The 15794-nt window shown below is 32.9% G+C and overlaps 1 protein-coding gene and 1 long non-coding RNA gene across 14 annotated transcripts in view; one reads left to right on the top strand and one right to left on the bottom strand.

Moving 5' to 3' along the window:
• Positions 1-15794, bottom strand: part of LOC105677893 (calpain-A-like) — a 69762-nt gene that overhangs the window by 33642 nt on the left and 20326 nt on the right. For 7 of the 13 annotated variants that reach the window (XM_067353970.1, XM_012376776.2, XM_067353974.1 and 4 more), the window contains 4 exons: positions 14339-14515; positions 13189-13376; positions 12508-12811; positions 9209-9390 (listed from right to left, as the gene is read on the bottom strand). In XM_067353970.1, the coding sequence (XP_067210071.1) occupies positions 9209-9390; positions 12508-12811; positions 13189-13376; positions 14339-14515 (851 nt within the window). Of the gene's footprint in view, positions 1-9208; positions 9391-12507; positions 12812-13188; positions 13377-14338; positions 14516-14629; positions 15261-15794 lie in introns of those variants that run through there. The other 6 variants (XM_067353975.1, XM_067353976.1, XM_012376772.2 and 3 more) reach the window with 6 other exon arrangements.
• Positions 887-1983, top strand: LOC136999606 (uncharacterized). The gene is made up of 2 exons (XR_010889928.1): positions 887-1272; positions 1337-1983. It is a non-coding gene; the product is annotated as an uncharacterized lncRNA (long non-coding RNA).

The following is a 15794-nucleotide window of genomic DNA, read 5'->3' as shown; positions in this document are numbered from 1 at the left end:
CCGCAGTCGAACCGACAGTCACACCGCACACTTTTGATACATGCCGCAGTTTTGCTCTGATACTATCCGCTCAAACTTCTCGCTCACTCGTTCATTCGCACACATACACTCTTACATACACGCTCACACTCCTACAATATTTCTGTCTTATGTATCCTAAATCTATGTAAATAATTACAAACTTCATTTCTCTTGATATTTTCTATAGTTTTCTCCACAAAATCTTGAACTGCAATGACGTTATTCAAATTGAATTGAATTCCACATCTTTCTTGAGTAGAATATAATCATTGATATATTTGAAAAATTCGAGATTAATGTCTTTTAATTTCATCAATGATTTTTTATATTCAACAGAATTTAACTTACTTTCATCGTTACCATTACTTTCTTCATCTATATCTTTCTATGATAATATACACATACACTAATTTCACTTATAACGAATTTGATCACTCGCACTACACTGCTCTGGTGAAAACTAACAAGGAAAGGGACCCAAGTGTCTCCCTCCGATTTTGACGAGCTTTAAATATGTTGTAAAGTAGTTCAAAATAAGAGACACGTATTTTTTTTTATGTGCTTTCTCGCACGTTTAGGGTTGAAACAACCCCTACAAGCTAAAACGGTTTTTTTGGTTTTGACTGAATATCGTCAAAACTGTAAGAGGTATCAAAAAATGTTTCGAATAAAAGTTGCATGGTCTTTTATGAGCTTTATAACCGCGTAGGTCGATTTTAAAAAAATTTTATATTTTTTAATTTACCCTCCCCCCTTTTTATTATTTTTACAAATTTCAAAATTTTTGTTAAGACAAAAGTTGTAGCATTTTTTACGCTGAATACAACCATATATAATTTTATTATGTTTCAAAATCACATCTTTCAGAAATGAGCTGTCAATGTCGCACTATATGCGTCGCGCTGCGATATATGCATATATATGCATAACGCATCGTTTGTGCCGCTTGTGTAATCGATGTTTGTCGCGCATGTGTAATTGATAAGACGAATAAAATTAGAAATAAAGATTAACATGTTATGAAATATTCGGAAAAATGTTCTGATCAAAGAACAAAGTTCACTAAAGTTGTTGCCAAGGCATCCCCTCTATTTTACACTTTTATAGTCGCATTTCGAGTGTATTTATAGCGCAGCGCGTTGTCATATTCTAGCAGTGCATATTACGCTTTAAAGTTGTGCGCTTGTTAGTGATTACGGAAAAACAATATATAAAACAGCATCAAAAAAAGAACAGCAAATTCACTATAAAGTAAGTATTATTTTTTTGTACACAAATAAGGAGAAATATTTAATTGTTACCATATATTTTTCAGAATGGTTCAATTAAATCCATTTAACGTAATAATGTTAGTATACGTAACTTTTTCGGCCCTTAATCTATCAACAAGTCCGATAACATCTGAAGAACGAGAAATGGCACATAAAATAGAATCTATGCTGAAAGAAATGCGCGATGAGAGATACGAAATGGAAGTAGAAGAACCTTTAGATTATGAAAACGATAACGATATTCCAACAGCAGAGCAATTCGAACTAGGAGATGAAGAGGAAGAAGGTGAGCTATTGGACGCAAATCCTAAAGTTATATGTACTACAGATGAACGTATTCCGTATGAATATAAAAAAAATGCAGTCGAATTTTGGAAAAGCAGTACAACAAGGCCAAGAACATTAGAAGGAGTAAAACGAAGATTTCGGAAAGTATATTCATTACGTCAATTACGACGATGGGAAATTCAAGTGAATCAAGGTGGCAGTAGATTCGAAAAATTAAAACAAATTTCGGAATATACATTAAATAATTTTCATACAGCTCTTGAAAATAGAATTATTGTTCACGACGCTGATTTAGCTCGATGGGCTATTCGGGCACAGGAAAATTTAAATGTACCAGGATTTACAGCTTCATCGCGATGGATACGAAAATTTAAAATAATACATAATATTGTATCTCGTAAAATAAGAAAATTTATAAGAAAAACATCTATAATGTCAACGTCGATTTTGAAGAAAAATGTAACACATTTATTGAAAACGTTAAATATCAAATAATAGAATATGGAGTTGAAAATATTTACAACAGTGATCAAAGCGGATTCCAATTAGAACTTCATGCCGGTCCTACATTGGCATATAAAGGAACAAAAAAGATTGAATCTGCAGTACAATCCGTATCGGCAACTACGCATAGCTATACTATACAATCTACTGTTTCAGCCGATGGTAGATTATTATCGACTCTTTTTATTGTACTGAAAGAAGTTAGTGGAACATTTGGTCCCAGAGTGCAAGAAACAATGTTTAAGGCACCTAATATTTTTGTTACGGCTTCGAAATCCGGAAAATTAACAGCGCATCATTTTAAAATTTGGTTGCAAGACGTATTTTTTCCAAATGTAGGTCCAAAATCTGTTTTACTACTAGATTCGTGGACTGGTTATTGTCCAAATATTATTCAAGAATCTAAACCAGAATCTACAGAAGATATTATTTTGTTGACTATACCAGCTGGAACAACAGGAAAAATACAACCATTGGATGTATATGATTTTCGTTTGTGGAAGAATTTCATTAGACACTTTTCTGATACTGTAATGCTTTTAGGTCTGGAAGTCAATCTGCATGCAAAAAACACCATTTTAAAACTACAGTCATTGACTCATAATCAATTTTCATCGCCAAGATTCAGAAATTTATTGAAATACGCATGGTATAAAAGCGGGTACGTAATAAATAAGCCCGAAGAATTCGAAACACCAGTGGAATTTTGTTTCCATAAACAGTCAAAACCAACATGCGATATTTGTGGCGCACCTGCAATAATTATTTGCGCATGGTGCAAAAAGTCACTTCGTATAAATCACTTTTTTCACGAACATCACCTTTGTGATACGTTTGTTCCATAAATTCATCTGTTTTTAATATATGTTAATATATGTATTATATTCAATATATGTAGTATGTTATTGTTGAAGGTAAAGTTGTAATTGTTTCGACATATATTATTATAAAAGAAATAAAATAATAAACAAACAAATGTTTCTAGTATTGATTAATAGAAAAACCTAAAATTAATTGGAATTTTTTGCATTACCATTGAAAAACAATAAATTGCATTTTAATTGTAAGATTTTTATTTATTTATTTCTCTTTCGATATAATCCACTCTTAAAAAAGGCATGAAAGATCGATACTCGAATGTATCGAAAGTATTGTTGACGCTTATCCGCGACGCTGATTGGTTATCTCGATTATTCTGACAGTTTGATAGTTTGAGAGCGAAGATTATTTTGACGGTTATTTAAAATTTTAAAAATTTTATTAAAATATTTAGATTTTATAATTATTAAATTATTATAATAAGTGTACGGGCGCAGCGCGCGCTTGTATTGTTCTAGTATAACTATAAAAGTGTAATATAGAGGAGATGCCTTGGCAACAACTTTAGTGAACTTTGTTCTTTGATCAGAACATTTTTCCGAATATTTCATAACATGCTAATCTTTATTTCTAATTTTATTCGTCTTATCAATTACACATGCGCGACAAACATCGATTACACAAGCGGCACAAACGATGCGTTATGCATATATATGCATATATCGCAGCGCGACGCATATAGTGCGACATTGACAGCTCATTTCTGAAAGATGCGATTTCGAAACATAATAAAATCATATATGGTTGTATTCAGCATAAAAAATGCTACAACTTTTGTCATAACAAAAATTTTGAAATTTGTAAAAATAATAAAAAGGGGTAGGGGTAAATTAAAAAATATAAAATTTTTTAAAAATCGACCTACGCGGTTATAAAGCTCATAAAAGACCATGCAACTTTTATTCAAAAAATTTTTTGATACCTCTTACAGTTTTGACGATATTCAAAATAAAAAAAACCGTTTAAGCTTGTAGGGGTTGTTTCAACCCTCAACGTGCGAGAAAGCACATAAAAAAAAATACGTGTCTCTTATTTTGAACTACTTTACAACATATTTAAAGCTCGTCAAAATCGGAGGGAGACACTTGGGTCCCTTTCCTTGTAAGCAGTTTTGAGTGTGCAATGCAATGTAGCCTAATGCGAATAACCTAATTCGCTGCAGTGCGAGTAACCGAATTCGCTATTACTTTGACACTTTTTCTGAAGGTTATGCAAATTCGTAACAAGCGCATCTGTTTACACTTATCAACACCACTAGCGCCCCTAGCGTATAAAAAGCAAAAATGGAACATCCCAGACGACGGAGACGATGACTGAAATAGTTTTTCGATATTTTAAACTTTAGACTTTTATATCTATCTTTACAGAGCACGTGGAGTAAAAACAAACATACTTTTATTATATAATTTGGACATGCACAATCGATTGAGCCTATTTTTAAATCGATCGGCTCAGGCGTTACTGAGATCCGATAATCTCGGCTCGTCTCAGCTCTCCGGCTCGCGTAAAGGTGCAATTTCACGTAGCGTCAAAACGCTAGCGGCTCTCCCCACTCTGGCGCTTTTGGTCGATGCGTCGTTTTGCCGCTTGAAGTTCGGAAAAGCCCAACTCGAGCGAAAAATAGACGTGTTTGAATTGGTTTGAATGTTGTATCAGTTGTATCAACAAAAAATGAGTTTCAACGACAACGACAGTGAACATTGGAACACATACTTGAATTGTTACATGTTTTCTATCGATAGCACCAATGCAGTGAATGAAATTGGACAATTCTTCAAAATTATTTGCAATTTCGAGCCAGTCTCCTTCCGACAATACTGATGATAAAACCAAAGGACACAAATTGCTCCAAATTGCTTCGCATGTCTCTCGAATAATATTACAAACTGTTGTTACCCCAACTAGATACTGGTATGACATTGACGTCATTGAATCGCCAGAAGCAAGATATCTAGAACATTGCAAAGATACAAAGATATATAATATTTAAACAATATCGAAGCAGTGAACAAGTTTCTTGTATAAAATTTGCAGTAATTTTAACATTTACAAACCTTAATGTTATTATCAAACGTTCTTTCGGTTGTATAGGCTCTCGAATAACATTTTCTTTTATCAATAGCGGTCCAACAATAGATAACAATTCCTCAAATTGTGTTGCGGACATTCGGAAATAATTGTGGAATCGTACTCCATTCTCTATGGTCAGTTTAGGAATTGACACATAATAAAAACTGTGCTCTGGACGATCCTTTAGATATGGTGCTACCCAGTATTGCTTCTTCCTGTACGGTCTCTTTTCATTTTTTTGCAATTTTCGCATAATTGCACACAACACCAGTATTCGTCGTTTCTTAATCTCTTTAGCTATTACTGATGGCAATGTATTTTGTAATGTTGTCGATAAAATACTGTTCGGACAGTTTAAACGCACTTTGACACGCATCCTAATTGTCAGTTTCATACACGAATTTAAATCTATAGAAAAAATTTAAAAAATACAGAAAATATAAATCCACAGCGACTAGCGATTTGTCGCTCCATGAAAAAGTAGCGGGCGTTTAGCGGCTGGCGTTTTATCGGCAGCTTACTATTGAGAGGAAATGTATCACAGAGTGGGGGTAGCCGCTAGCTTTTTGACGCTACGTGAAATTGCACCTTAAAGAGACACGGTCGGTCTTGCGCTGCGTTGCGCGCTGCGCGTAAACTTGGCGCGAAACACTACCGTGTCTCTTGATTGCGCTGCGTTGCGCGCTGCGCGTGAACTTGGCGCGAGACACTACCGTGTCTCTTGATATACACTAATATTTTTCAACACGTGGACAATTTAAATTATGTAGATTTATGTAGACTTACAAAAATTAGTAATTAAATTATTCAACTGTGTAATATCTGCTTTCAGAATTAATTATAAAGATATGTCAGAGAGAAGATTACAATAAATAATAATTCTGCATAGTGGCATTTTATACTTTCAGAAAACAAAATTACTGGTATAACAATTCATGTTTTATAATAATGTTAACTATTAATTAAATATAATTAAAAATCAATATAAGAGAAATTCAATATGAGGAATAGGCTCGTGTGATAACAATCAATATATATGAAGAGGCTTATCGAGCATCGCTAATTGTTAGTGTGATGAAATTTTTAATGTTTCGTATTGAAACTTAATTCGTCTGCATTGAGACATTAAAATGTACACTGATCTCAAGTTCGAGATACTGAAGTGTACGAAAAATGCAGCATGTTGTACATCGATCTCATTATTCGAGAATCAGAATATATGAATTAAAGTAAGGAACATGAGAGAAAAAATATCAGGGTGCGAGTGACTTGCCGGGACTTGAACCCGGATCTTCCACTCTCCGGGCGACTGTTTTTTCCACTAAACTACTCAGACACCACGCTTCTAACATTCACTCTCGTTGGTTTTTTAGGAAATAAACAAATCTGTAGAAGAAAGACGCTACTTGGACCCCGCGTGATTTAAAATCAATATAAGAAATTCCATATGAGGAATAGGCTCGTGTGATAACATAATAATAAATATAATTAATATTAATATTATATGATAATTACATGAAAGTATATTTTCATAAAATTAATGCAAAAATACAAACATTAAAAACGTACGTAACATGCTGCGTTAAATACAATAGTATGATACGTATAAGCTGTCGAAATAAAAAAAAAAAGATTTCAGAAATGCTTCCAAAATAAAAAATACATTTTTTTATATTATGTATTTGTAGCAAAGATTTAAAATAATATACCCAGCAAACGCAGCGATGTAATATATATATCTCAGATTCATGACATTAAATATTATAAAGTAACCAGTTACATAGTAAGTAACATACATGTATGTACATGTACTTCTGAATGTCAGCAACAAAAGCACTTCTCTGATATATCAGAGATATGTATCACTGTACTTTAAATATATTTATGATATATAATTGTGCCATTATATATCATATAACAGATACATTTCAGATATAGAACGTTAGGTCACATATACATTTCAAATGCATAACATATATGTTTTAAATGCGTAAAATCCATATCCGATTAATTTAAAAATTCAGATTAAAGATTAAAATTTAAAATTTGATTAAACAAGACAAAGAAATTGTAGCTACTTAAATTATGTACATTTTTGTCTTGTTTGGTCAAATTTCAATCTTCAATCTTTAATGAGTATAAAAGGGATTTAATTAATAGGATAATGAAAAGATGAGAATTATTTAATAGGCTTAAATCTTTTGAGTTTAAGAAATTAATAATATATATATATATATTTAACTTACATAACTTTCTAACATCTCTTTATGTGGTCGTTTAAAACTTTCTCTATATTTCCAATAGTTATTTTTTAACAAAAAATAAAACAAATAATGAGAAAATAAAATTTTTGTAAACTCTATAGCAGATAGCATGTTCATCTAATAGCGTTTTCGATTTATTAACTTGACCCGACTCCTGACTCTAAAAGTGTAGAACTTTTAGAGTCAGGAGTCGGGTCGAGTTAACAAATAGAAAACGCAATAACTTGTTTTATATCTCTAATAGTTGTTTTTTAACAAAAAAAATAATGACAATATAAAATTTTTATATTTCTATAGCCCAGGCTGCATCTTATTTTTAAGTGATACATCTGTTCGAAGAGAGCATTTTAACTCTCGAAAAACAACTCTATTTTCAATAAATTTTCAATAAACCTTTGCATACACATTTTGTACAGCCAAAGTATCCTGTATGATTTTTTATGCCAGCAATAAAAGCTCTTGCTGGTGCATCGCACACAAAGGCATTTATTTTTACAGGAATAAGTCTTTCATCGACATATATTCCACATTGATTCTTTATATGCAACATATCTGTAACTAATGGCTGTAAAAAAATATTTCCATTTTCTGGTTTTCTTGTACCATAGTAAATTCCAATTGGGAATGGCTCTGTGTAAAAGGCGTTGTCCACTATAGCAGCTAAAATAGGCCACAATTGTCTAGAAGAATTTTTGGATATGGGCAATCCATCTATATTCAAATTTAAACAAATTTCTTATGGCAAATTGACATAATGTTTATATATAGAAGTTCTGATACCTTCTTCTAAACCAAAATGTATATATTTGCCTTGTTGAAAAATATGTATGATATTCGATTGTACATTTCATGGTGTTTTCATTAAGGATCTTATATCTTTTGGCAAATTTTTGTGCTCATGTTTTCTCAAAATTTGTAGAAGATCATTTGCTGCCGCATGACTTATATTATATTTTAAAATCCATGAACGTGAATCATATGTGATATCATTTGTTGAAATCTGTTGTATTTTTACAGCAAAATTTTTGTCGTTTTTAATGTACATATCATTTATCGTTTCGAAATTACTGTTATCATTTTTATATGTCGTATCTTTATTACTCTCACTTTCATATTCAGTATCACTATTATTAATTTTAGGATTAGACAAGAAAGCGGTATTATCAAAATTTGTATTTACATTCGTATTTATATTCATATTTACATTTGATTTACTAAGTAAATCCACATTTGTAAGGTTAACAACACGTCTACGTTGCTGACGAGCTGATAAATTACAGAAATCTTTCCTTTTCGACATTTTGTTATGCATTTAGAAACTATATATTCCTTAATTACATATGATAATACATAAAATAATACATAAGGTAATATATTTTACCTTATTTATAGATTTTAGATCAACTATGTTGTGTTTTCTGAATGCATCCAAAGACTGACTGTGAGTCTCTCGTCAGTGCTTACATATACATATATCAGTTACTGATGCGATACATATCGTTTCACAGATAATGATACGTATCAGATAGTAGTACAATTATGTATCATTTATATACTATTTTAATAATATATGATATGTATTAGACAGAAGCGCTTTTACGTATCATATACATAAATAAGTTACAATGATATATAAGTTACAATAAGTTACAATAAGTTACAATAAGTATCAATGATACTTTATTGATACTTTCTGGTTATATAACAGGAAATATCAGTTACATGTGCGTTTGCTGGGTATCCGACAAAAATGTAAAATAAAATTTTATAAATTGTATACGTATTATATATTGTTTATATAGATAACACATTTCACGCAGTTTGCATTGTTTACGCATAGATGTAAATCGTTATAACTTATGCATAAATGAAGAACCCTAGTTCGCACTTAAGTGCAAAGTTATTACTTACCGATCGCTCCAAGGACCGTTCCACTCTGCCTCGTTACCCCAAGGATTGCGAAGTCTCAAGAGAGGTATGATGCCATGCTGATTCGGTGTCTGAATTTCTACATGTTTTACACGGGTTATGCTGTAGGCGTGACCACGTATCAATCCCTGAGGTGTTTCAGCTTCTACTATGTTCGGATCGGGCTAAAAGTGTAGTATACATATGTGTTAATCACAAAACTCTCATGTGATTTATAAAAAATGATATGTGAATTATAAAAAAAAATTACTACTTATTTATTTATTATAGATTATATTATGCAATAATATCCACGCACGCATGAACAATAAATAATAAATAATTATAAAATATAATTTTTCTCTTTCTATTTTTAGTGGGTATAAAGAACAAAAAAGAAATATACAAATTTTAAATAAAATATATTTCCTATCTCTTAATATTATTTTAGACTCTCAATATTAGTTTAAGCAATTATACTTTAAAACTTCTTAGATGATCTATATACAGGGTGTCAATTAAGTCCCGGGACGGCTGAATATTTTCTCATGTAAGGTATTTTTGAAAAAGGTCAAGGTCATTTCTGAAGTAATTTTCAACGAGGAATTCAACGGTGACCTTCAATTTGACCTTGAGCTTGACCTTCAAGGTCATTTCAAGGTTAGGTTAGGTTAGGTTTTTTAAATAGAAACCCCTATTTTTGATTCCAAAATCTAATAGCTGGTGTCAAGAGCTTTTCAAAACACTATAATGAAGTTATTTTTTATTAAGTACTTTTCGAGTTATGAGGCTTGTAAATTACAGTATTTTGACATAAAATACAAAATATCTTGTAAAACATTCAATTTTTGAGAATGTTACCTTAATACTTTTATGCACAAAATAATGAAACAAATGAATTGGTATAAAGAAAACACATAGTTGCTTTCAAGAAAAAATATGTAATTTGCAACATGCAACTGCATACTTTTTTTTAAAACTAATGTGTTTTTTTTATACCAATTGATTCGTCTCATTATTTTATGCATAAAAGTATTAAGGTAAGATTCCCAAAAATTGAATGTTTTACAAGATATTTTGTATTTTATGTCAAAATACTGTAATTTACAAGCCTCATAACTCGAAAAGTACTTAATGAAAAATAACTTCATTATAGTGTTTTGAAAAGCTCTTGACACCAGCTATTAGATTTTGGAATCAAAAATAGGGGTTTCTATTTAAAAAAACTTAACCTAACCTTGAAATAACCTTGAAGGTCAAGCTCAAGGTCAAATTGAAGGTCACCGTTGAATTCCTTGTTGAAAATTACTTCAGAAATGACCTTGACCTTTTTCAAAAATACCTTACATGAGAAAATATTCAGCCGTCCCGGGACTTAATTGACACCCTGTATATTATATATACATAGTTCGAAAGACAAAGTTTCAAAACCTTAAAAAATCATAAAAATTTATAATTTTGTAGCATTTTACAAATATAATTACGGATAAAAAATCTCATTATACTAATTGTTAATTTGTATAAAAAAAGTTATATAAAAGCAGTGGAAAAGGAAAAGAAAGTTTTATTCCAATAAATAAAACAATAAATTAAATTTATTTGAAAATTATCTGAAGAAATAAAAGAAAATTTTAATTTAGCAATATAGTCAGAAAATTATAATAAAAATTTTTTTTCATTAAATGTATCTTACTTTTGAAATACTCCTCATAGTTATACATGTGCGCAAGGCATAATTAAATAGTTTACTATTCTAGTTTTATTCAAATCTATATAAAGGGTGATTCAAAATAACCGTATGTCTTTAAAGAGACATATTCCTGAGCGTATTCTGAGACAACTTTTCCTTTAGCAAAAGTTTGTGCGGAGCTTAATTTTCAAATTATAAAAGAAAATAGCGTATCGTGAATTGAGTACAAGAAACAAGTAGGGGCGCCGCAACTCACCATTACACACGGGTGTTTACGTGAGGCACCTGCTACAATCAGCTAACACTCACGATACACAATTACTCGAAAAACACGTGTTTCTTTTTTCGAGTAATTTTCACGCACCAGTGATTAGTAGTGATCATTAAATAAATTCCTCGTTTTATCGATGAAGTGAGTGAACAGAGTATGTGAATGTGTTGTGTTTTGAAACGTGAACCATAAGAAAGTGAAAAAACTTTTACTCGATATGGATCTGCCTCATCGCGGGGGGGGGGGGGGGGGGGGGGGGGGGGGAGAGGGGGGGGGGGGGGGGGGGGGGGGGGGGGGGGGGGGGGGGGGGGGGGGGGGGGGGGGGGGGGGGGGAGAGGGAGGGAGAGAGAGAGAGAGAGAGAGAGAGAGAGAGAGAGAGAGAGAGAGAGAGAGAGAGAGAGAGAGAGAGAGAGAGAGAGAGAGGAGAGAGAGAGAGAGAGAGAGAGAGAGAGAGAGAGAGAGAGAGAGAGAGAGAGAGAGAGAGAGAGAGAGAGAGAGAGAGAGAGAGAGAGAGAGAGAGAGAGAGGGGGGGAGAGAGGGAGAGAGAGAGAGAGAGAGAGAGAGAGAGAGAGAGAGAGAGAGAGAGAGAGAGAGAGAGAGAGAGAGAGAGAGAGAGAGAGAGAGAGAGAGAGAGAGAGAGAGAGAGAGAGAGAGAGAGAGAGAGAGAGAGAGAGAGAGAGAGAGAGAGAGAGAGAGAGAGAGAGAGAGAGAGAGAGAGAGAGAGAGAGAGAGAGAGAGAGAGAGAGAGAGAGAGAGAGAGAGAGAGAGAGAGAGAGAGAGAGAGAGAGAGAGAGAGAGAGAGAGAGAGAGAGAGAGAGAGAGAGAGAGAGAGAGAGAGAGAGAGAGAGAGAGAGAGAGAGAGAGAGAGAGAGAGAGAGAGAGAGAGAGAGAGAGAGAGAGAGAGAGAGAGAGAGAGAGAGAGAGAGAGAGAGAGAGAGAGAGAGAGAGAGAGAGAGAGAGAGAGATGCGTATACGTATTTGTGTATCGTGAGTGTCAGTTGATTGTAGCAGGCGCCTCATTCGCGTAAACACTCGCGTGTAACAGTGAGTTGCGACGCCTCTGCTTGTTAATTGTTCTCGACTTACGATACGCTAACTATTTTCTTTTATAACTTGAAAATTAAGCTCTGCATAAACTTTTGCCAAAGGAAAAGTTGTCTCAGAATACGCTCAGGAATATGCCCCTTTAAGGACACACGGTTATTTTGAATCACCCTGTATATGTATATATGGAATTCTCTTGAAGGAAAGATCTTTCAATCATGTATTCAAACTTATTTAATGCTAAGTACATAATTGGTTTCATGCTTAAAGATAACAACATTGTAATTAATTGCTCACCTCAATGGAACAACCCAATAACGAATTCCTCTCGAAAGCTTTTAATAATATATTAAATAAATTCGGCGGTGTTTGATCCATTTGGTACATTTCTGTGACTCCACCGGTGAAGTCTTCCATCGCCTCGCAGGTTGTGCCGCCCTTTAATGCCTCATAGGAGCCATGAAGTTTCGCATATGCTTTTTCCAGAAGAGCACTCCAGAATTCATTATTTTCCGCTGAATGCAAATACACCAATTCACCGCGGCAAGTAGGCAATCGATCATCAATCACCACGTCGACCCATCTACCGTATTGCCAGAACCTGATACGCATACATATTTTATAAAAATAAACCAGATTTATAATAATTTGCAGTTAACAGGCATTTTTGTACGTAAATTCTCTGGACATGGCAAAACTTACACGAAATATTTATTCATGACATTCTAATCGTCGATTTACGAATAATGAAAATAGATATAAGTACATATAATCACATTGAAACAGAACCCACACAGCATGCATATCCAAAAGACGTCCAGAAGACATCTCGAAGATATCTTTGAGAGATACAATATCTTCGAGATGTCTTCTGAACGTCCCACGGATATGCATGCTGTGTGGAAATTAATAAAAATGTAAATTATATTATTTTCTTATGTTGGAAACACAAAATGTTAAGAAATATTTATTTTAAACCTAAAGTGGAAGATTCCAGCGTAATTTTCCTCAAAACTCTGGTCTTCCGGCACTACTTGAAAGAATAAATTCGAATGCATGGTCAGATTTGCTACGGCGGCTAATAGCCAGCAATCTCCTAACTCTCCTTGCTGGACATCGAATCTTGAAAAACCCTCCACGAAAAGTTGAGGATCGTCCGCGATTTCCTGTAAAGCGTAATGCATTGTAAATAATCAAAATTAGCGTTGACCACTTTATACAATATGCTTATTTACATGTAAATTATTCTCAAGGAAAGTAGGGATACATAAAAAGATCATATAGCACAAACGGCTATTCAAAACTCTGTACACAAATTCTCATTAATACTTAATTTGTTACATAATGTTCACTATTACAAATTTTATTTATTTTAGCCATTTCTATTTAATTTTTTATCATCATTATTAACTTTTTCACTTATCACATCATCTTGCAAAATTAAACATTTTTTCTGTTCTTTCGAAAATAAGTTTTTATAGTTTTTTTTTGTGCGTTAAATCTCTCTCTCTCTCTCTCTCTCTCTCTCTCTCTTTCTTTCTTTCTCCCTCCCCCTCTTTCTCTTTCTGAATTGGATCTGTGTATGAAAAGTACGTCATATTAAAATTTTACGAAAGTAAAAAACTATGTTACAAATAGCGATTTTGACTATTATTACGATGCTATGCGAGTGTATGTATTAAATCCGTGGACTAAATCCATGTCGAATTGATGCTGAATTTGCTTCGAAACGCGCAATTTATCATCTTTCTAAAAATTAGGCATATTGCAGAAAAAAAACTCTTATCTATGATTTATTTATCTTAAAGTTTTTGTTACATAAAACAATTTAAATCCAAAATTAAAACAAAATAAATCCATATTCTTCACTAAAATTTATTTATAAAACTTCTAAGTGTAAAACAAAACATTTCTACCAAAATCACACATTAAGTATTTTATTTCTTTCTTATTTCATTTTTTTGTCATTCTTGCACACACAGTTTCGTGAATGGTCATTATAGTTGCCGTCGCGAGAAGATTAATTTGCTCTGAATTTGTACATCACGATATTTTTAATTTACCTCAGAAATTTATTCCTCAACGAGAACTAATAAACTTTAAATGTATAACATGGAAAATTTCTAACCATTGGTCGTTTCCATTCTATGTATCTATCCGGTCTGCGGGAATAGTACAGTGAGGAATCGTCGGCCGGAAATTCAGGATCTTCGAACAATCGTCCCGTTGCCAGACACTCCCGTCTCAACGTGTTGAAGTCTTGCACTGCTCCTCGTGGTCTAAAGCCGGATCCTTTTTCTCCTAACTGCGAATATCAATTTGTGTAAAATTTGTTGCAATGTCAATTTAGTTTTCAATTTATTCTCGAAAATCATGATTTAAAGATCTAAAGGAGATATAAAAGATCTAAATGGCCTACGTTGTAACAAGACTTTCCGATGAAATTTTCAGTCGTTCGTATAGCTTTATCTTCATATGGTATTTTATTATGGTGCTCCTTTGACACAGGATTGTTCGATTTGTTCGATAACTTCGCTTTCAAGTTAGAATTGAGTTCGAGTTTAATGGAACAAGTGACATTGTTATTTTTGCCGATTGTTTTGTCACTCGTGAATTTTACAGGATCGAAACTCGATCCGACTTTTAGAACTGCGACACCGTCTTGTTCGTAATTGGAGTAGCAATAATTAACGTATTTGTTACATCGTGAATCCATCTTCATGGATTGATGAGCAGAAGCCAATCACTTATATGTATAGGAAAAAAATAGGCGCGAGTATGGAAAATTGTTACGTATTTTAAGTGTCTGCCTGCGAAAAACTGTATCCGATGCAAAATGAGAAGCGAAACTATTTGCTACGAAGAAAGCTGTTATGCTTCAGTACAAACTTGGCTTTTTGATACAGTTATCGTCTCTGGAAATCGTATTATGATAGCTATATACCGGATAACAACTAACCACAATTTAGATTACAATATGGTATTTTTGATAAGCATATGCAAACAATTGCGCATTTAAAAAATAATAAGATAGTATACAATGCATTTTTGAGTGCCATTACAAGATAAGCAAAACATTAAATTAAAAAATGTTCACAAATATATTTTTATTACAACCATTTTTTAAAATTATTTTTATTAAAAATTGTATTCTTAACAATTAACTATTATTAAAATTTATTAAAACTAAAATAGGCAATTATAAATAAATATTATAAAATACAAGATGTATAGATGTGTACATATTCGAATATCTTTACTCAAATTCAATGAACAAGAACATATTTCGGATTTTATATTGTGCGCGCGCGCATATATATATGCGGGGATATATATATATATACAGGGTGTCAATTAAGTCCCGGGACGGCTGAATATTTTCTCATGTAAGGTATTTTTGAAAAAGGTCAAGGTCATTTCTGAAGTAATTTTCAACGAGGAATTCAACGGTGACCTTCAATTGACCTTCATTTGACCTTGAGCTTGACCTTCAAGGTCATTTCAAGGTTAGGTTAGGTTAGGTTTTTTAAATAGAAACCCCTATTTTTGATTCCAAAATCTAATAGCTGGTGTCAAGAGCTTTT

Source organism: Linepithema humile, chromosome 4, assembly GCF_040581485.1.
Source record: "Linepithema humile isolate Giens D197 chromosome 4, Lhum_UNIL_v1.0, whole genome shotgun sequence".
Taxonomy (NCBI): Eukaryota; Metazoa; Arthropoda; class Insecta; order Hymenoptera; family Formicidae; genus Linepithema; species Linepithema humile.
The sequence above is the reverse complement of the archived record's forward strand: the minus strand, read 5'-3'. Positions and strand labels throughout refer to the sequence as shown.